Source organism: Mauremys reevesii, linkage group 2 (assembly GCF_016161935.1).
Source record: "Mauremys reevesii isolate NIE-2019 linkage group 2, ASM1616193v1, whole genome shotgun sequence".
Taxonomy (NCBI): domain Eukaryota; kingdom Metazoa; phylum Chordata; order Testudines; family Geoemydidae; genus Mauremys; species Mauremys reevesii.
This window is the reverse complement of record NC_052624.1, coordinates 91,946,511-91,972,851: the sequence shown is the minus strand read 5'-3', so window position 1 is coordinate 91,972,851 and position 26,341 is coordinate 91,946,511. Positions and strand designations below refer to the sequence as shown.

At 39.8% G+C, this 26,341-nt stretch overlaps 1 protein-coding gene across 2 annotated transcripts in view; it reads left to right on the top strand.

Annotated features, from left to right (window-relative positions):
- Positions 1 to 26,341, top strand: part of VPS41 (VPS41 subunit of HOPS complex) — a 146,526-nt gene that overhangs the window by 85,639 nt on the left and 34,546 nt on the right. For both annotated transcript variants that reach the window (XM_039524930.1, XM_039524931.1), the window contains 10 exons: positions 4,346 to 4,461; positions 6,084 to 6,140; positions 8,706 to 8,767; positions 9,784 to 9,865; positions 15,335 to 15,427; positions 16,821 to 16,948; positions 17,887 to 18,031; positions 20,420 to 20,461; positions 20,593 to 20,643; positions 21,985 to 22,122. In XM_039524930.1, coding sequence (XP_039380864.1) covers positions 4,346 to 4,461; positions 6,084 to 6,140; positions 8,706 to 8,767; positions 9,784 to 9,865; positions 15,335 to 15,427; positions 16,821 to 16,948; positions 17,887 to 18,031; positions 20,420 to 20,461; positions 20,593 to 20,643; positions 21,985 to 22,122 — 914 coding nt within the window. The remainder of the gene's footprint in view (positions 1 to 4,345; positions 4,462 to 6,083; positions 6,141 to 8,705; positions 8,768 to 9,783; positions 9,866 to 15,334; positions 15,428 to 16,820; positions 16,949 to 17,886; positions 18,032 to 20,419; positions 20,462 to 20,592; positions 20,644 to 21,984; positions 22,123 to 26,341) is intronic.

Sequence of the window (26,341 nt, the reverse complement as noted above, 5' to 3'; positions counted from 1 at the left end):
GAAGGTGCTACTGTTGTCAAAAGCTTGTTTAGCACTTCAACAAACTCTTCTTCGAGGTGTTTAGCCAGTGATTTCTACAAGTTCAGTGGTGTGGCTTTTTTAAAAACTTGGTGGCAAGCACGTACAGCTTAATTTTTTTAATTTAATTTCAGCAATGTAAATTATTTTAGTAGATTATAAGTTTAAGACTTAATGTAGGTTCTTCTTCGAGTGATTGCACATGTCCATTCTGTTTCACGTGTATGTGTGCCCAGTGCACCAGAGCCAGAGAAGATATTTTTCCTGTAGCAGATCCATCAGGGCAGTGCATTCGCCTTTACCACCTGGTATAATTGATCAATGTAGTAAAGGACCCCCTCATTTCCATCAGTGATTGGTAGTTTGAGCACGTGGATTTGTTTACTGAAGTCTCAGTACTGGCATTGTCTGGCAGACGTTTTCAGTCTCTGGCACAGAGTGGCACGGCACCGCTGTGGCAGTCAGAGTACTCTGGATACGAATTGGAGTCCAAGGTTACCTTGTATGCACCACCTTTCCATGACAGGAAGCCGCATCAGTCATCGCCACCATCAGGAAGAGCTTAGTACCTATCTGACTGGAAGATGTTCCAGAGGCCAAGACCCATGGAACAGTTATGGCTGGGGTCCTATGCCACCCGACTGACTTTTTTGGAATCCCTGTGGTATATCTCCCATTTCAAAGTCTTCCACTGTTCCTCCTCCTGCAAAGTCACCTAGCAGGTCCTGAGCCATTATGAAGACAATCAGGCTCCTATCTCCACGTTCCTCCCACCGACAGAGGGCGGATCAGTGTTCTCTAGCCTTATAACCATTAGACCCGTAAGGGGTTTGGTCAGGCTTTACATCTCTAATAGCAGATCCCACGACTCTCCGGGACTTCAGTGTGGTACTGGCAATGCTAATAGGTCTGCCTTTTGAGCCAATGGGCATCACTTCTTTGTTACATCTGTCTGTGAAGGTAGCATTCTTTGTGGCCATTACCTCCATGAGGAGAGTGACAGAGTTACGTGCCTTGGTTGCTGACCCTCCATACATGTGTGTTTTGTAGGGACAAAGTATATTTATGTCCTCATTCAAAGTCCCTCACTAAGTAGTCTGGAAGTTCCACTTTAATTAAGCCGTGTACCTACCATCCTTTTTTCTTAAGCCATGTTCTCATAAGAATGAAGAGAGGCTTCATACATTGGATATCAGAAGGGCATTAATGTTTTACTTGAACAGAGCTAGATCTTTTAGAAGGTCTAACCAGCTGTTTATTTCAGTTATAGAGGGGATGGAAGGCCTCCCAGTTTCTATGCAGAGGATATAATGGTGGATTTCATTTTGCGTAAGTCTATGCTATGACACGGCCATAGTACCTCCACCAAGCAGGTTTGTAGCTCACTCCACACGATCCCTAACAGCTTTTGCGGCTTTTCTGGCTCGAGTACCTCTAAGAAACATTTGTAAAGCTACAACTTGGTCATCAGTGGATACTTTTACAAAGCACTATGCTATAGCCCAGCAATCCAGAAACCATGTCAGATTTGGTTGAGTAGCTCTTCAGTTGTTCAGCTAGACTCCCAAACCTTCCTCTAGTCTGAAGTGCTTGTGGTCACCTGAAGTGTAATGGACATGTGCAATCACTCAGAGAAGAAAAAACAGTTGCTAACCTGTTGTGTAACTGTTGTTCTTTGAGAAATTTTGCACATGTCCATTCCTCAGCCCATCTTCCTTACCTGCGATGTAGGAGTCTATCTAGTCAAAAGGAACTGAGAGAGGTCAGGGGCAGCTCTGTTCTTTATACCATCAGTTAGCAATGTGAATATGTGAAGGCGCATGCACTGCCTGGACTAAGTTAAAAACTACTCTGGCTCTGGTATGCTGGTCACATGCGCACCTGAAGAGCAGTGGACATGTGCAATGCATCTCAAAGAACAATAGTTACAGAACAGGATAGTAATAATTTTTGTGATCATTTCAAATTTAATTTTAAATAAGTTTATTTAAAAATTGCATTTAATTTAAATAAAAATATTATTTACATTCCATTTTTGAAAACATAGATTTTTATCCATCGTGTTATCTGCACGTCACCTTTGTGAGGTAGGGAAGTGCTGTTATCCCCATATTACATATGGGGAACTGAGGCACAGAGACACTAAGGGCTGGTCCACACTAAGAAGCGGGGTCGAACTAGGTGCAAAAAAGCTCAGCGAAAATAAGCGTGAATTCGAATTCCCCCCTAGTCTCTCCTCACTCATCAGGCGCCCGCGCGCGCGAATCGTCCGCCGATCGACTCCACCACCTTTCCAGTGGTGGAGTACCGGTGGAGTATCGAGCTCGCCGCGCTAGCGCCGGAGTTCGAACGTCCGCTTAGATTAGATAGTCGAACTCCTCACCGAGACGAACTCACCACCGACCACGTCGCCCGCAAGTGTAGACTAGCCCTAAGGGCCAGCTATTTAAAGGTATTTAGGCATCTAAATGCACCTAATTTCAATAGGAGTTAGATGGCTAGGCATTTCTGAAAATCCTACGGAGAGCCTATCTGTATCTATAGGCACCTAAATAACTTAAAAAAATCTCATCCTATGTGACTTCCCAAGGTCATATTTGAGATCTCCAGGATGAAGGATATCCCATAGAAAGCAGCACCTCTGATGAGGATGTGGGGGTCTTGATGGATAACTAGCTGAACGTGATCTCTCAGTGCGATGTTGTGGCTAAGAGGACTAAAAGTGATCCTTTGGAATATGCAGTAGGATTAGGGAGGTAGCATTACTTGGTATATGGCAAAATAATCCCATTCCTGGAATACTATGCTCAGTTCTAGTGTCCGCACTTCAAAAAGGATATTTATAAATTTGGCAGGGGTTCAGAAAAAGAGCTACAAGGACTATTAACGGCCCCTATACAGAGAGGAAATTTGATAGTAGAAGACTCTCTAATCCAGCAGACAGAGGAATAAGAAGATCCAATGACTGGAAGCTGGAGCTAGACAAATTCAGACTAGAAGTAAGGCACAATTTTTTAACAATGAAGGCAGTTTAATCATTGGAACAAGTTACCTAAGGATGTGGTGGATTCTCCATTGCCTGAAGTCTTCAAATCAAGATTGGTTGCCTTTCTAAACAGGCATGCTCTATTTCAAACAAAATTTATGGGCTTGATGCAGAAACAATTGGGTAACATTATATAGCCTATGTTATGCAGGAGGATAATAATCTGAGCGTGCTTTGTGCCAGAGCTGAGCCCTGGCATCTCTAGGCTTGCTGCATCAGTTATAAATATAAAAAAATTGTTTGAATCCCAGCCCCTCTTTCATTACAAATTAAGCACTGATCATAATGGTTCCTTCTGGAGTCTCAAGGCCAAGTCTGATTTAAACATCTTAGCCAGCAGCAAGTATCTCATACAGTCAACTTCAAATCAAAGTAGGCCTGCCAAACCTGAGTCCACATCTATACCCTTAAGTAAATGCAAATGCAGTATACCCTCTGCCAGTCTCCAAGCCATTGTGTTCCCATCACAGAATTGGGACTGCTTTATAGCTGTGCCCAAACACAAAACTGGTCCCCACTATGGTGCTCTACTGTTCAATGAATATTCTGATTCATCTGTCATGTATGAACTTTTTGATGGTTTAGAATATACTGTGTACAAAAATTGTTCTGCGGGTGTATAAGTGCGTGTGTGTGTAGATATAGATAGCGTTAGGGCAGATTTCATCCCTGTGTCTACAAAATATTGAGATTTTTTTTCCAGGCTTTGGGGAAAGAAATACACTTTTGAGCAGTCATCTTCTATGCAAGATTTTACCTTTTTGAGTGAATTTTTACATGAAGCTTAATCAAACTAAGGGTTTAAACTGTTGGTGAATGCCATATATATATATATATATATATATATATATATATATATATATATATGTATATCCGTAAATTACAGCATTGCAAATGCATTGCTTTAATGATGTACCAAGTCCCCCGGGGTTATGGCATCTATCACTTATGCTTTCGATGGCCTTGACTTTGATGGGGAAGGTGGGTTTATTGCAGACTAAGTCATATAATAGTCCTCTGACAATATAACTCTGTGTTCTAAACCATCATAACATTTATACATAAAGGATGAATCAGAATTTTCAATAAGCTGTGGTGAGTTTTGAAAACTATTTTGCTGTTTAAATCAGTTTTAATTTATTGGAGCATACAGCACCCAAAATTGTCATATTCTTGCTGTCTTGGTTGCATCTCTATTCATTTTTTTTCTCCCAAAGATGAACTAAAATGCAAGGCTTTTCTTTAGGAAAATAAAATAATAAAATGTCATGTGTTTTGCAGAGCATTCAGAGGGCGAATCGCTGTTTTACATTATTAGTCCAAGAGATATTGTTGTGGCTAAAGAGCGAGACCAAGATGACCACATTGACTGGCTTCTTGAAAAGAAGAAATACGAAGTAATTTTTATCACATTATCTTTAATTTCTTATGTTTGAAAGTCTTGTTCTCCATAGTAATGTTGCCATCCCATATGACTGGGAAGGCCTTATTTTAACCTTAGTTCCTGATCCTTCAATCACATAAGCATGTGTGTAGCTTTACTCACACATGCCGGTCCATTGTGTAAATCTTTGCAAGATGGGAGCCTAAATGTGTAGTTGATGGAAAGGGTGTCTGTGTCCAATTCAAAATGTTTTAGATGTCACTAAAATTAGCAATGCTATTTGGCTTTGAAGAAATGAACTGGGAATCAGATATTCTTTGAGTGCTGTGGGTCCATCCAAACTGATTAAAGAAAAGAGGTTCACTTTAGGTGCATCAGAAGTTACCATTCTGAGGCATTAGATATTGAAAGAGAGTTGATATATTAGGGTAACACATACAGCTTCAGCTAAGATGTAGTTTCTTTTATACGTGGCACGTTTTTTAAAGTATTAAATAATTTAGGACCAAATATACAATTTTTGGTGCCTAAAGTAGCCAGACTCTGAAAATTGCTGAACACCAGCAGTGGTAAGTGACTACACTAGGAACTAAGGTGCTCAGCTTCTTTGAAAAAATCTGGTCATTTATTTAGGTGCCTAAATACTGATTTTAGGCACCTAGTATTGGTTCCAGAATTTGCAATGTGTCCTTAAATGGAACCTTATAGGCAATATTAATGCAATACCCAAGTTTTCTGGTTTCTGATTTCCCGTAGTGAATCAGAGGACTTTGTAGGCTGTTTAAATAAATTTGCAAAGGTTAATTTAAATTTACTAATGAGCTTAATGCATGTGTTTTAAAGTCAAATTCAAAACAGACGTCTAGGAAAAAAGAACATAGGTCTCATCCCCATTCGGCGCGTATTTCTGTGGTTAACTAAATTTTGATATCCCCGATGCAGATTATCTTGAAAACCTCCATAGGATTTGTTTCTTCTGAAGAATACATTCAAAATTTGGAATGCAGTTCTGTAGTTATGCAAAACACTGCAGTGGATCCCACAAGACTCAAGCACCTTTCAAGTGATAGCTGTGTGTGTCTTGGTGAAAGCCCTCCTAGGCTAATAATCAGTGACTGGCTTGTGTTGTCATCTAAATTAAGCTTTCACATTTTTCATTTTGCTTTTAAAAAGCCATGTCTGTTTCTGCACATTTGAAGCAGTTAAAGGAAGAACTGCAAATTAAACTTAATGAAAAAAACATTCTGTCTGGAGAAGGTATTTTGGTTGAGTATAATAAAAAAAAATTGTATCTTTTCTCAAACAGATTTTTCATATAGGTTTTCTAGCAGAGGATTTTTGTTTGAACATTAACCAATAGTATTGCATTATATATTGTGTCATAGTCTTGAAATTTGATCCTAATATACTAATGTGGAGTGAACCCATATGGAAACAAAAGTAGTTTTCTTTTTGGTTGACCGCTTTTGTTTGAGTATGAATTCTAAGCTGTTCATCCAACCATGGCATTAAAAATTCTAGTGCTTCAAACACAAGGCACAATAAAAAGGGTTTGATTTATTCACTTCTAGAGCTTTCTCTGTAGAAGTTTTGTATATCTGGCTTGTATGTCACTTTTCTATCATATGAATATAGGAGGCTTTGATGGCCGCTGAGATCAGTCAGAAGACCATAAAAAAACACAGGATTTTGGTAAGTTTAAAATCTTCAAAATAAAAATATTTTTTGCTCTTTGGAACACTGCATGGTGCTTTATATTCATCACAGGAATGTTGGTTATTATATTCGTCTGTCAACATTATTCCAGACAATAGTTATACACTTTCCAAGCAATGTTCAGATTCCTGAGGTCAGTCCCAAAGCACAGAATGGAAGCAAAAAATGGTGAACTTAAAAATTGTACTACTGTTTTTTTGTTTTTTGTTTTGTTTTGTTACCTGCTGTTGTTTTGGGTAACAACTAATATTATAGTACCTGAAAGTCATTAGAGAAAAACTAATTTCTTTTTCAGCTTTACTTTCTGCGTAAGACAATACCTTCTTGGCTAGGATGATCAAAGGGACCTATGGAAGGTGGTAAACACTAAAGCCTGTTTAAATTCATTGGGAAATGGGCACTAACTCCCATAAGCTATTTTAAAAATCCCTGCCTTTTACATAATAGTCACTGTTTACCCCTGTATAGTTATTTTCCCTGTTGCTTGTGTGGCCTTACACACAGAAATAAGGGGAAATAGCGATATTTTGTAAAATAGGAAAATACTGTGAATCATCCAAAACCAGTCCAATGAAAAAGTCTTTTTTTTAATTGACTTAGATATTGAGTTGATGACTGACCTTTTAAAGGTGAAATGTGGTATTTAAAGAATAAGCACAAAGCACTGATTGAGATTTTTAATTCATAGTTAAATTGCAAGTGTACCCTGTAAAAGCAGCAAAGAGTCCTGTGGCACCTTATAGACTAACAGACGTTTTGGAGCATGAGCTTTTGTGGGTGAATACCCACTTCGTCGGATGCATGTAGTGGAAATTTCCAGGGGCAGGTATATATATGCAAGCTAGAGATAATGAGGTTAGTTCAGTCATGTAGGATGAGGCCCTCTTCTAGCAGCTGAGGTGTGAAAACCAAGGGAGGAAAAACTGGTTTTGTAGTTGGCAAGCCATTCACAGTCTTTCAGTGTAAATTATTGGTAAATTTCAGTGTACCCTGAAATTTACAAATAAATTCATTTTAGAAATAGCCTGAAAGTGTTTTACTTGTCCCAGCTGAATGCAAAAGTCTGTTTTCCCCTTTAAGAGCTGATGGCATCACCAGCATGTAACAGGCAGGTAGTTCAGTTCCTTGCATACTTTAGTTGCCTGTGGCCTTTTCAGAAGAAATATAGAAACTGGAAAGCAAGTCCTGGCCAGAAAGTAAAAGGGGAAATGCTCTATTAATATATGGCTTGTAAAATGTGTTAGTTTAGGATGAAATCCAATTGCACATGCAGCCACAGTTATTAGCTTGCTGGGCCTCATCCAGATCCCACTGAAATCAATGGAAGAATTCCAGTTGACTTCACTGGGCTTTGGATCAGGCCCAAAGCAGGTAAAGTTCCACAGGGATTAATTGGCAAAATATATTCAGCATACACAGTTAAGCAGGGGACAGGGTCATGTAACACTAAGCTCCTCCCAAGGATTCTGTAGGTTGTCATAGTGGCCACACCCCTTCAGCACCACTTACACAGGATGCTAGGGTCACCTGATCTGCATAAGTACAAATCCAGTCCCCATACGCTTTTCCCATACTGGCCTCTACTTGCCACCCCAATCTAAGCACGACTATAGTAGAATCCCTTACATCGTTCCTTCACTAGTTAGGACCCTCAGCCCCTTTCCGTGTTGTTGTAAGTTGTTCAGTGAGCCTTGTGTGTAGTCCCATCAGCTTCACCTGTGTAAAGCTCTGATGATATCATCTCTGAGCACTGATGTGATCACATCTGATAATAAATGGATGCTTTTTTTTTTAATGGCCGAAGTACGAAGTAGTGTCTCAATTGAGGCACAGCAGATAATTTACAGCTGAGTAATGTGGTAATCTCTTGAGATAGGATTTATTATGTAAATGCAGACAGATCTCTAAAGTAGCTTGAATAGCACTGGCGTGATTTAGTGCTTTTTAGATAATAAAGCCTGTAACCTAGTTTCCTTTCCCTACTTCTTTGTAATAAAATGAGGAGCTTGTTAAATTATCAGTAATTCCTCTACTTTATGGAGCATTGCTTGGAGTTATGTTCTCAGCAGATGCACTGCTTTTCTCTTCCCCCATACACCAAACCTTTCTTTTTGTTGATGCAGCAAGTGTCCCGTGTCAGGGTCAACATTTTATCGTCCTTGATCTAAGTGACTCAACTGTTGAATGTCTAGATACACATTTTGAGCCCCACTCAAGACTCAGGAAGTAGTATATTAATCTCAGTATTAGAGAAGTCATGAGAAATTATTTAAAAGAGAGTCATAAGTTCAAGAGATGAGATTTTAAAGTGAGTTTTTCAACGTAATTTATGTACAAGTGCTTATTTCTAAGTGGGAACAGGGGCTTAGGAGGAGATATCCCTGAGAAATAAGCACTGATGATTGACCTAACAAGCCACTGAATGTAAACAGAGCTGAAAGGTTTATTACAGCAGTTAAACACTTGATTCTTCAAGAATGTTTGACTTTGGAACTTTTATAGCTAGTTTGTCACATTTTTACGTTTTTCCCTTTATTTTAGGACATAGGCTTAGCCTATATAAATCATCTAGTGGAGAAAGGAGAGTATGACTTGGCTGCCAGGTAATATATTTAGGAATGTCTTTGCTGAGCTTATGATTATGTATAATGCATGTGTGAAATAGATAAAGCAATCCTTGATTCATAGGAATCCCATGATATTTGTTTTACCCTTGTCCTTTAATTTATATAGATAGAAACAACTACAAGTTTACTACTTTGATTTGTATCTTTCTAATCACATACATCATTTTAGCTGTTAGAAACATAGTACACATATTTTAAGAGTGGGATTTAATTCTTCTAGACCACATTATATCTTTGCTATTTAAATTATCATTTGAATCCACTTGATTTGTATTATAGACTTATCAGTGTTCAGTATTGTTACATGCTCAGAAAATAATTCACAATAATAATTATACTTTACACTTTATTTAGACTAAAAGTTTCTAATCTGGCTACATGAAGTGAAGTGCCTAAATCCATATGTAAGCACTTAAACAATTCTGGTTTTTAGAACTGCTGAACACCAAAAAACTCCATTGAAATGAATGGAAGCTGCAGTTGCTCAGAATCTCTGCTAATTGAGAACTTACTTGTAGATAGGCTGATAACGGTAGCAATCTGTATAACTGATGAAGTTTCCTTCATGCTCATAGGAGACCACAAACAGCAGATTTGTTACCTGTATTGATGACACCCAAATAATGGAATACAGTAGTAGAATATTCTTGAGGTTTTTTTGATTATCTGGGGAATAAAGTTCAGGTCCTGGATCAGCAAGTGGCTGGCACCAGAGCTGGGATGACACATTTTGCTGCTGGAAAAGAGGGTGTGAATACCACTCCTGTTACTCTACTGACCCTTTCTAGATGCCGAAGGAGTGGTGTTGATATGCTCTGAAGAAAGCGGTGTCCAGAACACCTTATTTGAATAATGACTGCTAAAACACAGGGCCTTGAAAGCTGCCTGGTTTGGAGGGTGGAGGGAGTAGAGGAAACATAGCCAACACAGTCATGTTTTTTGTTCGTCCCTACATGTAACTTTATTTGTAATTGCTGTCATTTTTCCCTCAGAAAATGTCAGAAAATACTTGGAAAAAGCACAGAACTCTGGGAATTTGAAGTTTATAAGTTTAAAGAAATAGGACAACTTAAGGTAGGTTAACTCATATTTCTTAACTGATGTGTTTGTGTGGTCTGACCCATGTTTATTCTATGGGGGCTGAAATTGACCAAACACGTGATCTCCACTGAGCCAAAATTTTATGTATGTATCTAATATGCAAGTATGCATACCCAAGATGCTGTGTAACCTGCTGCAAATTGGTTCTTAAAGTCAAAATGTAATCTATGAACAGCAGGACAGCAGTTGTATGGTTCTCATACAGGTTAATACGTATATGTGAAGCAGTGTTTGAAGTATAGCACAATTATGTACCTACCAACATATTTTTTAACCCACATAAAGGGGTATTTATTTATGGAGGGTGGGATTTTCATATGTGCCTAAGGTTGGTTATTCCCATTGATTTTCAAATACCCTTAAGGACCTTTTGAAAATCCGGAGTGGAATTCCTTTGCCGGTTTACCATTGCTGGGTTTAATGTCCGCTTCACAAAATTCTGAGCCCCCTCTGTTGAGAGGATTTTTCCTTGCAGCACTAAAGAATAATTAAGTTGTAAAGTGACAGATTTCCCCTCTATTGGACACTGAAAACAGTGAGGGGGGGGGGAGCATTCTGTCCCTTCTTGTGTCTTGCCGGTACTAGCATAGCAAACTACTGTAAGAGTACACATTCTCTGTAAGATTCTCAGTTAATAAATTGCCCACAACATTAGGCTGAAATGCAGTCACTCCCAAACGAGTAGAAAACATTATGCGCTCTCCCTTTGATAACACATACACACTTTGTTTCTGAATTTTATGACTTCCTATTCAAGCTCAATGAGCCAAAAAGGACATATTATTAAGATCTCTCAGCATGCACTTCTTTGCTGGTTTTTAGCTGTTTAGTTCTGTTCAAAGAATGAAGGTGTTTCAACATTACAGTTTTTAGAAATGTTTGGGGTTTTTTTTGGTAGAGTCATACTAGTAAGAGAACAGCACCGTTTTTATGAGTTCTTAGTGGTTCGGTGCACATTGGAAGATGAAATCTCATGTTTGTCCCTCTGTATTTCAATCCAGTAAGAGACCTGAGCGCCTTCCCCTCCTCCCCTCCCCCCGGTTTGATTTTTTTTTTTTTTTTTTTTAGGGGAGAGAGGATATGAATGTCTAGAGTGGATGTTTTCTTGTCTCCACTTATGTCATTCAGCAGACTGTAAAATATAAAAATATTTGCAGGTTTGCTGCAAAAACCTCTTTGTTAAATTACTGCCTTTCTAAACAGTTGGCTGTTTTCACCCTTCTGAAAGCAGACTGTAGAAAAAACATAAACTGTAATATGTTACATTATTTGACTTCAAGCTGCAGTTCCAGCATATTCTTTTTTTCATTTCCCATTACAATTGTATATGGTCTTCCTCAGGTTTTTATGGTACTTGACTGCTACAAAAGGTTAATGAAGTCAGACCAATCCTAACTGGACTGTTTCGTGAAGTGGGTTTTGAATTCTCTTCTGTCTCATTGAAATATTTGTCTATTAATTTCAGTCAGGATTTATGTATTGTAATCCATAATCCAATCAATACATGTTGAATAAAATCGCTGATCCAAAATCTAACTATTTCTGATGTATTTTAGAGGGTTATGCTTATGGGTTGAGACAAAGGTGCTTTGCAACACTAACTAGGGAATTAAATCATCTTAGCTGTTAGGTTCTGAGCTCTGAAATATATACATGGTCTACTGTCATGATATAATTACTAATTTTAAAAGGGGTATCTTTTTTAAAAAATAAAACCTTTCCATGTGTAAGGTGCTATCTGAAGTATAAGAAATGTTCCAAATTAATGTCATGTGCAAATGAGCAAAGTGGTAGTGTAACTAAGGTTCCGGGATTCCTCAGCAGTGAAAGGGCTATCGATACGAATCCTGTAGTATTGAAGCCAGGCATTTTGCTATGGCTAAGGCCCCTAGTTCACAAGCCAGTCAACTTCTAATGGAGTCCTGGGAAAGCATCCTTAATGTTTTAGCGGACAATCTGTTTAGCTGACAGCTGATGCTGTTGTCCAGGCAATTGATCTGATCCCAAGAGGCTTTAAGAATTTGCAGGACTGGCCTCCATATGCTGATTGGCTCATTGTGCCTTTTTGGTGATGTCATGGCCGTACTGACTTTTAAAAGAGGGAATAAGGGGAGGAAGAATGTTTCTGTGTATTTCCCCCTTTTGCAAACTCCATTTCTGTAATGGGTCAAATGGTGCAGGACTTAGCTACTAAGACATCCAAGTCTCTTGGTCTCTCTTTTTTTAATCCTGCCATCCCCAAGTCCTTTACTTCCCCCCAAAATTCCCCACCTCAGCTAGGGATCTTAAGCAAATCAAAACAAAATAATGACATTAGGAACTTTAACTTAGCCTTTAGTTCAGCTTCTTAAGTGCATTTTAAAGCAACTCAGCTGTTTCTTTATCCCTGTTGGGTGCTGAGGCGAAACTGCAGGAGGAAGCAGCATTTTCCATTTGAAGCCTCTCCGCTAACAATGGGACTTCAAAGGGAAAAGTACAGCTCTAGTGCTGTGTCCATGCTGCAGGGAGAAAGAAGTGGCTGGGCTGCTTTGCACTGTGGCTGTATTTAGGAATCTAAGGATTGCATTGAGAAGTAGATCAGTTATTTTTGTTTTTAAGAGCCCTTGTTTAGGAGGCAGCTGAGGGGGAGAGAAGAACAGAATAGAAGTATGAGAAGTGCAGTTAAAATCGCCTCTCCCCTCCTAGTCCCCATCCCGAGTACACCTGCTTTGTCATGCTACTTCCAGATCCCTTTTCTGTTACAAAGGATCTCTGTAGGAGTATTGGGGCTTGCCAGTGTAGGGCAGCTTGCAGGATGGGAGCCCAATTTGTTACAGTTAATATTTCCAAATTAGATTTTCCAAAAGGAAGTGGGAGCTCCCAGTGGCCACTGAGAAACAAAGGTCATCTAGAACGGTGGTTCTCAACCAGAAGTCCGGGGCCCACTGGGGACCGCAAGCTGGTTTCAGGGGGTCCGCCGAGACTTGCTGGGGCCCAGGGCAGAAAGATGAAGCCCTGCTGTATGGGACTGAAGCCCAGGTCCCTGAGCCCTGCCACCTGGGCTGACCCCGAAGCCTGAGCAGGGCGCCCTGATTGCTACTGCCTCGTCCAAAGGCACCGGTTCCCGGCCAATGGGAGTGCGGAGCTGATACAGCGCACAGAGCCCCATGGCCCCCCTGCCTAGGAGCTGGACCTACTGCTGGCCAATTCCTGGGCGCAGCGCAGTGTCAGAACAGGTGGGGACTAGCCTGCCTTAGCTGAGTAGCACCGCCAATCGGACTTTTAACAGCCCGGTCACAGTGCTGACCAGAGCCGCTGCGACCCAGTGCTTTACATTCTGTGACCCAATACTGGGTCGTGACCCACAGTTGGAAAACCACTGCTGTGATAGACCCCTAATTCCTGGCTGAGTTACTGAAGTCCTCAAATAATGATTTAGAGACTTTAAGTTACAGAGTATCCACCATTTACACTAGTTTAAACTTGCAAGTGACTTGTGCCTCATACTGGAGAGGAAGGCAAAAAATCCTCAGGGTTTCTGCCAATCTGACCAGATGGAAAATTCCGTCCTGACCCCAGATATGGTGATCAGACCCTGAGCATGTGGGAAAGACTCACACCTAGGAAAGAATTCTCTGTGGTAACTCAGAGCCATCCCCATCTAGTGTCCCATCAACTCAAAATAAGCATTACTGCTGTTTGGAGAATTGCAACAAAAATTAAGTTTTGTTGAAAAATGGCAATCAAAAAATGTCCCTGATTGTGTGAGTGTGTGTGTGTGTGTGTGTGTGTCCCATTTTCTGACACACAGATGTTTTAGCAGGTTGTAGGTGAACTTTTCTGATGACTTGAAGGTACTTCAGCCATGTGCCTCACAGTCACAACACATCCAAAGTGTGCACTGATAATCTGCTAATGTAAACCCTATTGCTATAATAATATCACTTTACGTTTAGATAGAACTGTAGTGCATAATAATATGCTGTGCTATAATTACATGATGTGAACTGATTTCACCCCTGGAACATGCTCCTGTCTCTTGATTGTTGGGATGTAATTTCTTAAGTACCTTTATAGGACATCAGATCAAACCCTTCTATTCAGTCAGTGGTTCCCAAACTGGGGTTCATGAAATGTTACAGGGGGTTCTCGGGAAAAAATTCCCTAACGGCGGACAGAGCTGACCCTAAGGACCCTGGGCAGCATGGGGCCAGCAGCCCAGAGCCCCTGGACTTCCAAGAGTTAAGCAGATCAAAGCAAGCATATCTATCACACTGAGGAGATTTAAACGTCAAGACTCCTTATAAGAAATGGAAAGGGAGGTGAATATTTTTTGCTGTTTTTAAAATTAAATAGGCAGCTAGTATTGTTTTAAACTTCTTATGAAGAACAAGTTTTAAGCTTTGTTGTAACGTGCGTTGTTTGCCTAGACTGCTCAAGACCTGAATGCTTGTGTAGGAGGAACTCTTTGAGTTGGTTTCTTAAATATCTTCATGCTGTTTCACATCTGATACTCCTTGATGAAACATAGGAGCCTAGTCTTGTAACAGGCTTATTCAAAGTGATACAAGCTGTGAAAGTGAGATCTTGGAAGAGCGTTGCCATTTTCATAATGTAATAAAAATACTGTAATGATAAATAATAATAATAGTGTGTAATAAGCATGTCATAAAAACAAATGTTATATTTCCAAGATTACTCAGGTAAAGGAGAAAATCGCCTGGAAATATTCATTTTTAGAGTGGGATTCGTGAGACTTGACATTTTAGTGAAAGAGGTTCACAGGTTGTTAAAGTTTGGGAACCACTGTATTCAGTGTTTGATGGAAAGACCATTTTTGAAATTATAACAGTTTTGCAAGTTGTTCAGTGGTTGTTTTCACTTATTCCCATCTTAAGCTTTGCTTGGACAGATGAGATGATACCTTGAAAAGTAAGTTTACTTTATTGTGCCAGATGAGTGCTTTAATACCCTTTCAGTAAATATGGTAGTACATTTAGTCAAGTAGATCTTGCTGAGGTGCTAACTCCTAACTTGAACATATAGGATTTTCCTTTCAAATGACTGAAGCCAATGAGGTTGGACTAAATGGCTTGTGTACCCAAAAGTTGTAAAACAATACAGAGATAATCCTCAGTACTAACTCAACAATTAGATGCATCTGTGACACACTGCCCCGTTGCAACATGAAGAAAAGCTTAGTGACACTGGGACAGATTTCCAGTCTCACCTACATCTTTTCTCATGAAAATTCTTTCAAGTGAGTAATGGAACTCAGATCGGGGCTATTTTAAGGTAAACTACTTAACATCTGAATTTACAGTACTTTTAAAGTTTACCGAGGGATATTCTTGCTTTTATACTTCAAATTGTTGGGAAATAATTTGTTTTTGTGAATTCTGTCTGAGGATATTTAAGCACAATAATTTATTTTAACCCCATGCTACTCTGTTCTCCCTGTAGGCAATTAGCCCTTATTTGCCAAGACGGGATCCAATTCTGAAGCCTCTCATCTATGAAATGGTCCTGCATGAATTTTTGGAGAGTGACTATGAGGTACTGTGTTCCAACACATCCATGTGTAATAGTCTTTACTAGAATATCATTAAAGAGCAATTTAGAAAATTGGTAGCAAACTCTACAGTAGTCAAATAGCTCACTGATGCTAGATTTAACAACAAAGCAAAAATGAAAGCCAATAATGTTTGCAATAAACATTGAAATACTTGTCAGTGCATCTTGTTTAGAGACCCAAGTGTTGAGTCTGGTTAATAATAATTATTATTATTCATTTGTTTAACAACACAAAAGTATGCTAGGTGCCTTACAAAACATATAGAGTCCAAAAGAGGTTACTGTCTAACTAATGGCATGATATAATTTATGAAGACAAAAAAAAACCAAAGGTGATGGAAAAGGGTGAATGGAGGGTAAGGTAAGGATGCTAAATGGCCCACAGACTGTGATTTGTGTATTCTGGAAGTAACCAGAATATCTCTTCAGTCTCAATCCAGGTAGTTTGGTGATTCTGAAATGTAGCAATTTAACTACAGCCAATTATTTAAAATTGTATTAGTAATGACAGTATTCTGTCTTAGGGCTGGAACTTGAGAGATGCTGACTGTCTTCAACTGAGGGCACTCAGTCCCTCACAGGAGTCACTCAGTACCTTATAAGATCAGACCCTTGCATCCCAATCCTGCTACTTAATTATGCAGTGTGGAGTGCTGTGGCCATGCAGAGCCCCATTAACTTCAACGGAGAGGGCTCTATGCTGAAACAGAAATCCACTTGTGTGTAACAAGTTGTGGGATAGAGACCTTTCATGGTAAGCTGCCTGGGTCAGGGAATGTTTTACAACGTTGTGTTGGACTACATTTTCAGAAAGCTGCATGTGCACAAATCCCAATAGAAGTGCACATAAATATGCACATCATTTGTTTTTTTCAGAGCATGCTTTCAGTGGATGTGTGTGTACACTATGGGCCTTAAAAATGAAGGTCTTACCTTTTTTGCATAAAAATGTGGACTGTGTATCACTGTCAGTAAGAGTATATCTGTGGAAGTCTGACCATTTATCCTTATCTTTTTGTTTATTCCACATTTAAAAGCAATGTTAATTACTTAAATTTATCTGTTTTGTACAAAGTAAACTGCCTCCTAGTACATCATGAGGGATTCTGTTTTGGCATACTGGTGGTGAAACAGTCTGTCGCTCATCCTACAAAGTCTTATGTGCATAAAGTTAAATATGTTCACAAGTCTAGCCAGGATCAGGGCCTAAAAAAGCAAAACTTGTGCCTTCAATTTCATATTTTTGTGGATGCCCACAAGTGGGTGAAAAATGGCTGGTGTAATTTTAGAAGTCTGGCTGAGACTTTGATGCTCTGAAATATTATTTAGGCGCCTCTTTCTATTTCTGATAATCAATGATCATTTCCACTTTTAGGGTTTCGCAATGCTGATAAAAGAGTGGCCTGGAGATCTCTATAACAATGCGATCATAGTTCAAGTAGTAGTGGATCACCTGAAGAAAGATCCACAGAATAGGACCTTGCTCAGAACTCTTGCGGAATTGTGAGTGCATTTTAAACTCCTTTATATAAACCGAACTGTACAAGACCGTATTTATTGAATGGTATAATATATTCTGTTAGTATTTGACTGCCTACCTCGATTGAAATTACCATCATCCATTTTTTGGAATATCAACCGCTTTCTGTTCTGTTCTGTTCAACTGCTTCTCTGTGTAGAGGTATTGATCGCAATCCTTAGCAATTCTTTACTATTTCCTTTTCATTCGATAAAGGGAGTTAAAAATAAAGTCAAGGAACTCTGGTGCAAGATTGAATTTACCAGTTCCCTTGACAAAATAAACAGCTCCCATCACTCTTTGTGTTACTAGAACAAGCATCTTTTGTAGCCAGTGTATATTTCATAAAGAGAGAAAAGCAGTGGCATTTCTTTGTCCTCTATTTCAAATGTACTAAATTCTGTGTAGACTAGCTTTGAAATGTGTGACTGGAAAATATGTTTTAACTGGATCTGGTTTAGTGGCAGGGCTCTGCACTATGTGCCCAGTTTCTCTTCCTGGTTAAGAGGTGCTGCATGTTTAGCCTCTGAACAGAGGAACGTATGTTCCTACTGCTCAATGATGAGCCCTCCCAGCCTTTTAAGGAGTAGCACCGATGGCCTCTGCAGTGAGCTCTGTTTAGTTGTCCTTAACCAAAAGGACAGGGCTGCTGTTGTGGGGCTGCGGGGGGGTGGGGAAGGGGAGGAAATTGGGGGCTTTTCTGGATGGAGGGGAGCAATGGGATCGAACAAAAATCACATCAGGCTACTAGTTTACTAAAATGTTGACAATCATATTGCCCATGTTTTTTCTCAGTGAATTATTTAAACTATTAATATTTTTGTTCCTCAAAACAAGTAACGTGTCCATTTTCATCCTAGTGCACGATTTTCTTAGTTTCAAATGTGAATGGCTTTGTGTGTCATGACGTCATCTCTTTCAGATACACCTATGACCAACGCTATGGCAAAGCCCTTGAAATTTACCTAACACTGAGACATAAAGATGTTTTCCAGTTGATCCATAAACATAATCTTTTCAGTTCTATCAGAGACAAAATTGTTCTTCTCATGGATTTTGATTCAGAGGTATGATGATTTTTAATGATACTTTATCTCTTTCTGAGCAATAAATATTACAACAAGTCAGAAGTGAATGCCTGTTAAACAGAATGCTATAGAAATGGGATTGTGTTCTATGGCTAAACAAATTTGTAGGTGACATGAAGGCACTTACTATATTTGCATCATCTTGAGTCAGGAAAACAAAAATAACATCATACATCCCTGAGAACAAAATCCTTCTCTCAAAATGCCATAGTGGATATTGGCTTCTGTATTCTGCTTTTCCTTCAGCCACAGATCTGTTAAGCATCACCCAGGACTTGGACTGCTGTAAGACTATTGCTCTGTTTCCAATCAAATTAGGAAGGTTAGCGAGCCAAAAAGTAATAAACATTTGGAGAAGTGGATTTAACCTCTCACACATTTTGGATAGTCTTGCCACTTTTCTTTGTATGCTGCTGACTAATTTCTTGCAAAAGTACAAGATGATCAACCTAATTCCCAACTTAAGTCAGTATTCTTTCCTTGAAATTGGCTAGAATGCAGGCAGATGAACTTTTCTTGGTGCATGAATGACATGAGCTTTGAGGGAGGGAAATTACCCCATCCATGAGCCGAACCTGCAGCCCATCTGCTGTTTGCTGGATCAGCCTTGGCTAATTGCTTGAGCCCCAATATCTCTTTCATCACTAATTAAGCACTGCCTGGAGCCCACCTTACTATTGGGGGTTTCTGCACTAAAAAATTCAAAATTCTGCAAATTTTATTTGTCAAAATAATGCAATATAATCACACCAGTTCAATTGTTTTGGTAAGTTATTTAAACTACAATACAGAAAAAAAGTCAAAATAACTATTCAGCATTTCCTAAATACATGAAAGTTAAGTTACAAAATACTTGGTAACTAATACCCTGCATTCCAGTTATAATCCTGGATTTTCATTTAAATTACATCACAAAATACCAAATGGGGGTGTGTGGGGGGAGGCTAAAATGTCATTTTAAATTGCTCAGACTTTCACACATGAAAGTCATACAGTTTTGCTAATCATTGTGCTGGACCTAGCTGGGTACTTTGGGAAGTGCTTGGTTCTGATTGTCCTGACATTTTATTGACTGCTTGGTAAATGTTTTATTTGCCCTCAAAAGTCTTTTAGTTTTAAAATATGGGTAGGTAAAAATCTAACCCCATTGTGCCACTTTGGCACAGGAAAAAAAGTGAGACAGTGAATAGCTGTTCCTAGCTGATTCCCTTACTGTCATTTATAGGGCTTTACATCACTCTGGCAATTTAAGGGCCTTAAAACTTTTACAGGTTTTTATGCTGCTGGGGAAATTGACTGTGAATGAGAACTGTTAACTAACAATAGAATAATTAACAATGTTACTATGTAGACAGGTGTCACAGGACTCTTTGTTGCTTTTTACAGATCCAGACTAACCTGGCTACCCCTCTGATCCTTGACACTATGTAGACAGGTTTCTCCATTTCTGCCTCAAAGAATAAGATCAATTAACCATCAACCACAACATTAACAAAATGTGGCTTTTTTTTTTTTACAAAAGCTTTTTTCTTTAACTTAAAAACAAACAATTTTCAGTAACACAATACTAATATTTAATTGTGTTTTTTCAGTTCTCAAGAAGTTACATTTTACTAGGCAGGCAGACAGGCTGCTACATTTCTGCCTTGGGGACAGAGCCTTGTTCCTGCATAACAAAAAGACCTACCCTCCTCCACGCCCCTTGAGCCGCAGTATCAAGAGAGAGGGACAGAGTCTCTATTGCTTGTTGGCCAGCCCCGCCCCCTGATGGTGATCAATGTCTCCCCCGCAGGCACGCACACCCAGCCCCTCCTCCCCCTGCAGTGATTTGCATCTCTGAAGCTGCTCCAGGCATGCTGGAACAGACATGCTGCCTGGGCTGGCAGTGAAGAGATGCGTGTCCCCCCACAGATTTCTTTTAGGTTTTGTGTGCTGGGGGGACACAAATATGCGGGCCATATGCATTCTGCGCCCCTGCATGCCACACTGGGGTGTGGATTTCCTGTACATACCTTATCTGTAGCCTACCTGTCCTTTTGCAGTGTTACTACAATGGTTCTGCTGCAATAGGGCTGCAGTCTTCTGGGGACATACTTGTGGACATACTTGACATGTATCATGTAATATTGACGTCCATTGAATGCAGGAGCTTATGAAAAGTATTCTGCGGAATATTTGATAAATTCCAGTTTGAAGTAAATTAATTTCTCCCTTTAAATACTGGCATTTTGCAGACTGTCATCTAAATGAATGCAAATGAAACGTGTGTGTCTACAATATCCAGATGGTCAATAAGAGTCTTTCTGGATATCATATGCTGCTTTTGCATACCCATTCTTAGCTGTGCTCCTTTTACTTCGTTTACAGAAAGCGGTGGACATGCTATTGGATAATGAAGATAAAATTTCAGTGAGTATAAACACTTCACTGAGTTGTCATCAGCTGACTGTCTGCACTACACGTCTTCCTTTCAGTTCTGTAGGTCAGATAACTGTCTCAGGGTTCCTAACCCATGTGTTTACCTTTTTTTTTTTTTTTAGATTGACAGAGTTGTAGAAGAATTAGAAAACAGACCTGAGTTACAACATGTGGTAAATAGTAGTGTTTGCTGTTTATTTTTGAGCTGAATAAACTTTCTGCTGGAGCTCTCTCTTGGCACACCTTTATAAATACAGTTAGCTGTTGATAAGCTGATCCATCTCCTACTGCCGTAGCAGGGAATAAAGGTACACAACATTGAAGTCTTTTAGCCAGTGATCAGCTACATGAGTGGATGAGACACAGATTGGCTCCTCTGACCATTCTACTTTAACTTTGACCTAAAGATATTTGTAGAACAGTCAAATGATTTTTTTTTTTTAAATGAATTCTTCTACCCTCCTGATGCCATACTGAGGGCCGTCACCTATGGTGCTGGACTGTAAAGCAGCCCAGTTGTGCTGTCAGTTACTTTTTCCCTTGCATCCCTCCTCCCGTCCTTACAATAGAAGTGTTGCCCAGCATGATGCTTTCCTTCCAACTAATACAGTGGAATATGAGTGTAATTTACAGATGCATTTCCCTGCTTGATAGAAAAAGTGAACCATTTGGATTTCCAGAGCAATAACTTGCATAAAGTGTTTGACTTATTTCATGCAGAACTACACCATCAACCTTAAACTGTGTTAGGGAGGGAAGCTTGTCCTATTTAGCAACCGTTGCTGCTGTAGATAGGAGGGGGTCAAAGCTTTAACCGGATGGGGTCAACTGAGTTGTATAATGGAGATCTAATTATAGCAGACACATGTATTAAGTGTAGTTTGGTGTCAAAGAGCCTTATAAAGCAAAGAGGATTAACTGCATGCCCAACAGCTAAGAGGCTGCATCAGTTTCAAAGTATTGTGTCTGCTTCCCTTTGAATAAAAATAACTTCTAAAGTAATCCTCTCGTAATTCCTGTTTTCCAGAGGGGAGGAGCTTCACACATTCTACTACTTGCAGTTAATTTATAGTTTGAAATACCTTATTTAATGCTTTACCCATTACATGTGTGCTATATTTTTCATTTGATCTCTCTCACAAAACTTGACCCATGGTCATCCAATCAATTGAGCTTATCTAGAAAAATAGAAAGCTTCTCATAATGTTTTTCTCCTAGGTTTTTGGTGAAATAGAAAATGCAATAATTTTATGAATGAAAGAATGTCATACTGAGTAACAAAGAAAGCACCTATCTCAAAGTACTGACAGAAATAGTTGCTTAGCAGAGCTGGCCTGGGATACAGCTATAATGGAGGTACTGTAGGAAAAACCTAAAGATTTGTATTCTATCCTCAAATGCACTTTTTGGTTCAGTCTCAAGGAAGTTACTAATAAGGTTGGTTTGTGGTGAAAGTTTCACAGTGTAGCCATTATTTTATGAATATTTGGTTCTGACACTTTTTGTTCATGCAGTATTTGCATAAGCTTTTCAAAAGAGACCATCATAAAGGACAGAAGTACCATGAGAAACAGATCAGTCTCTACGCTGAATACGATCGTCCAAACCTGCTGCCGTTTCTCAGAGACAGCACACATTGTCCGCTAGAGAAGGTAAGCCAGAGATCTGAGAGATGTCTTTCTTGGCTTGGTATGTCAGCCACTTGCTGCATTGCAAATTTGTTAATGTGTGTACCACTGCCCTCTACTGGATCAAAAGAGAACTGCTCAGGATACTGGCAGCTAACAGAGTTTCTCCAGTACTCAGGAAACAGAGGCTTATGTCTTTTTGAAGTAGAAGGTCCTGAGTTCTGTTTTCCATGCTGAATATATATAGTTTAGCTGTTGGCCTGTGTACAGTCATTATGTAGCTCTGGCTTGTAGTAAGAAATCAAGAATCATATTGCAAAGTTTAGGGCTTGGTTTTATTGCTTGAAAGCAGGGCACATACAGCTGTAGTTTTAGTAATTTAGTTGCATGTATTTAGTTAGCTATTATAAATGTGTAAAGGTCTATTTAACGTGTACTAGGGAGAGGGGAATGGTGTTAATAAGCCAAAAGTTCATTTCACTGTTTAAATTGAGATCCAGTCTGTGATTTTTCCCTCCCCCACCCCACCCCTCACAAACACACACACCCAGCCCCAGGTTTCACTTCCTGATTGAAGGCTGGTGCCAGAGGGTATTACTTTGATATCAGTGGCAGGACTCAGAGCAGAGGCAGGGAGAAAACCGACAGTCCCAGCCTAGGACTAAGCCTGGGTTGTATGACTGTCATTAACTGAAGATGGGCAGTGGGAAACATCATTTGCTTTGAGCTTTAGTTCTCAACTCCCCCAAAAGAGACACAATTGTCCTGTGATCTACCAAATTGCACAATCCTTTAGCCACAACGAATTGTGGGAATAGTCACAGGAAGAAACATTTTGGAAGGGGCGGAAGGGTCTGGGGTGCTGAGTGTGTTGGCTGGTGCTGCAGCATGCCTCACTTAACTTAATCATGCCTCAGTTTTGTGTTTTGTTTTATTTTGTTTTTCCAAAAGTTTCACATGGCCTGTATGAGACAATATGGGCTCGTGATTACATTAAGAGAGTGGGAGACAAGAGGTTCTGTTCCCAGATTACTTTGGTCCTGGTCCTGTAAACTCGTGTGCGCACACATAACTTTACACACATCAGAAGTCTCATTTATTTTAATGGGACTCCTCAAATGAGTAAAGTTGCTCACATGCATAACTGCTTGCAGGATCGGGGCCTTTGTGGCATTAGTTATATCATCTGTTTTCTCTGTGGCTCACTTGGCTGGTTTGTACAATGAGTGCAGTACTAGTCTACTTCATACGTATACTAGAATCTGAAAGCCCATGCTGTCACAGGATGTAATTGATAATGTCATTTGTAAAAAAGCCAAAAATGGCTAAAGACTGCAAGTCCCAGTAATGATTTGACTCTGGTGATGTTCTAAACAAAAAAGAGCTTTCAATCAAGCTCGTAGCTGTTTCCATTGCTTCACACTGATTCAACAGACTGATGTTTTGGCGTTACTGCATGTTCTGATGGTGGTGGTGGTGTGGGTGAGTTGTATTGATTTATGCATGGGTTGTGTTGTGCTAGGAGAGTTGTGTGGATTTGTGCAGATGGCAAATGAGGCGGGGGTGCTGCAGTCAAGGACTGTGTGATTGGGATTACCGTATATGCTGATTATGTGGTTGTTGTGTTGATTTGTGTCAGGGAGGTTGTGTTGGTAGATTTGTATTGATGCCGGTTGGGCATATGGGTGAGGTAGTTGGGTCAAGTAATCCATCATCTGTGCATTCTCCCTTATATAACCATGAAATTGTTGCATGCAGATTAACTGTGGAGTAAGATTGATGATTGGTTGAATTACCTCTGATGTTGCAATGGTCTAGGGCCCTTGGCGTGGCATAGAAACATGTCTTACTGTAGCTAAATAACATGTGGGTGTAATTCATATGGTCAAAATGGCGAGAACTTAAGAATTGGATGGTAACAGACTGCAAAACCCAGTGACAATTCAGTATGGTGATACTTTGAACAAAAGGAGCTTCTAGCTGCTTCCATCACTTCACACTGACTCTGTCAACATTTTAGGCTTCAGAGTGAATCAGAAAGTGACCTTCCTGGAATCTTCGTTTTTGCATGTGTAATCTAAATAATATATAAAAATAACATTACCCAGGTCATAAAGTCAAGTGCTCAAAAGTAAGGAAATGCTACTGTTAAATTTGTCCATGCACCCTTAATTTGGCCCTCTTATGCATATGCATTATAATACAGTCTTTAATGAAATGATCACATACATGTTTCACATGGAGACTGTGAAATCCTGCTTCTATTCATGGAGGAGAGTGTACTCTAGTTAGCATAGGCTTTTCTACCTATTTTCCCCCAGTTGTGACCCCCTTCTGCCCTGTCCCCTCCAGACTGTACTCTCCACTCCCAATTTTAGTCTCCCTGTTTTCCTTGCTCAATTCTTGCTCAATTCTGCCCTCTACTGGCCTCTAGTTGCCCACATGCTTATGTTCCCTGTCCCTACTGGCTCCCTGTTCCCCTCCATGGGCCCCTTATCTAATCTTCTCCTCTCCTCCCCTGACCCATCTTTTTGCCCAAATCTTTTTGCCCAGCTAGTTCCAGTTGTCCCCTCACACCTTGACTTCTCATCAGAACTCTCCCCCTTGCCCCCACCACGCACATTGATTTCCATTCTCCTTGCCCAGCCATTCCAGTGTCTTCTGAGGACAGAATAGATTATGTAATGGTCCCTTCTGACGTTAAAATCAGTGAATTCTCTCGACCCCTACAGCTCTTGGTCCTAGTCTTTTCCCATTCTGTCTTTGCCCAGTCAGTCCCAGTTCCCCATTTTCTCCTCACCCCCTGCCGCATTCCCCCCCCCTTGGGGTCCTTATCCAACTTCTCTTCCCCCCTCCATCTGGTTCTTCTCCCTCTCTGCCTTTGCACTGCTTGGGCATAGCAAGGGGGTCATTGACAGCACAGAGAGAGAGGTTCCCTGCTCTCAGTTACTGTGCTCAGCCCCAGCATGGCCTGCAGCAGTCTAGAGCTGCAGTTGCAAGTGAAGTCCTTCTCCACCCCTGGCTGGGGCATGCCCAGTGTTTAGCTGTTTAGCTGTGAAGCTCTAGCAAGTCTCTACTGAGCATGTGCGAACAGCAGTTTTTCAAGGGCTTATAATTAATTTATCCAAATATGGTCATATTTGCATTGGGATGGCAAAAGGCACATCCGTGACACAAAGGTCACTCTCGTGCCAAATTTCAAGTCCTTGCTTCAAAGTATGGGACCTCTGGAGCGTTTTAAAGAAAAGATTGCTAGAATGTTTAACATGGGCAAAACAACATTTTTCCAAAACCTTGACCTTGGCTGAATCATTTTGGCTGAAATTTAAAAATAATAATAATAATAATGGGAAATTTCAGCCCAAGCTGTTAAAATTTGACAAAGTTATAAGCAAAACAGGGTCTTACAATGGGAAGTGTTGAGCAACCTCAATAAATAGGTGGGACTACCAGCCCTGCCTATAATGAGTGCAAGTAATTGTTGTTCCATTATGGCTCAGTGTATCATTATTTATTTTAGAGAAAGAAGTTTGAAGAAAAAAATCTCTTACTAAATTAATTTTGAACAGATTCCCTGAAGTAAAGTTAAAAATTGTGAGCACCAATAATAATTTTTTTTTCTCCAGTTTGATTTATATCAGCAGCATCTTCATAGGGCCAGATTTTTATCATGATGTCATGCACATATTGCCTTATTTTTGAGATAAGCATCCGAGATTCAGATTTCACCTATAGTTTTAGAGTTGACTTTGTATAATGTACAACATATGATTCACAAGTGTTTCATGGTTGTAGGTGCAGTGATCATGAATACACAAAAACTTTCTAGACACGTAGGTGTACAATGGCTGCAACTAGTTTTACAAAATTCAAACAAATAATTTTATTGCATACAGTTAATTACAATATAACAATAAACCCCTATTATGCTAATCTGCCTAGCAGAAGGGTATAGGCTTGGGCATAAGACTCAGTGTTACTCTGTTGTTGGTTCTGGCTCCCTTGTATTGCATCCAGGCTCAAGAGTTTACTGAAGTCTATTACGCTAATTTCATAGTTATCCTTTACGTCTAGCTGTTAAGGGAAAAAGTTTTTCAGAGGAAAATAACTGGCACAAGAGTTCATAACAATGCCAGATGAGCCATTTCACCATGTGAAATGGTCTGCATTTTTATAATGTACTCTGAACGTGGATTTAAATTATAAATGCTCCTTCAGCAGGAACTGTTAAGGTCTATTTTGG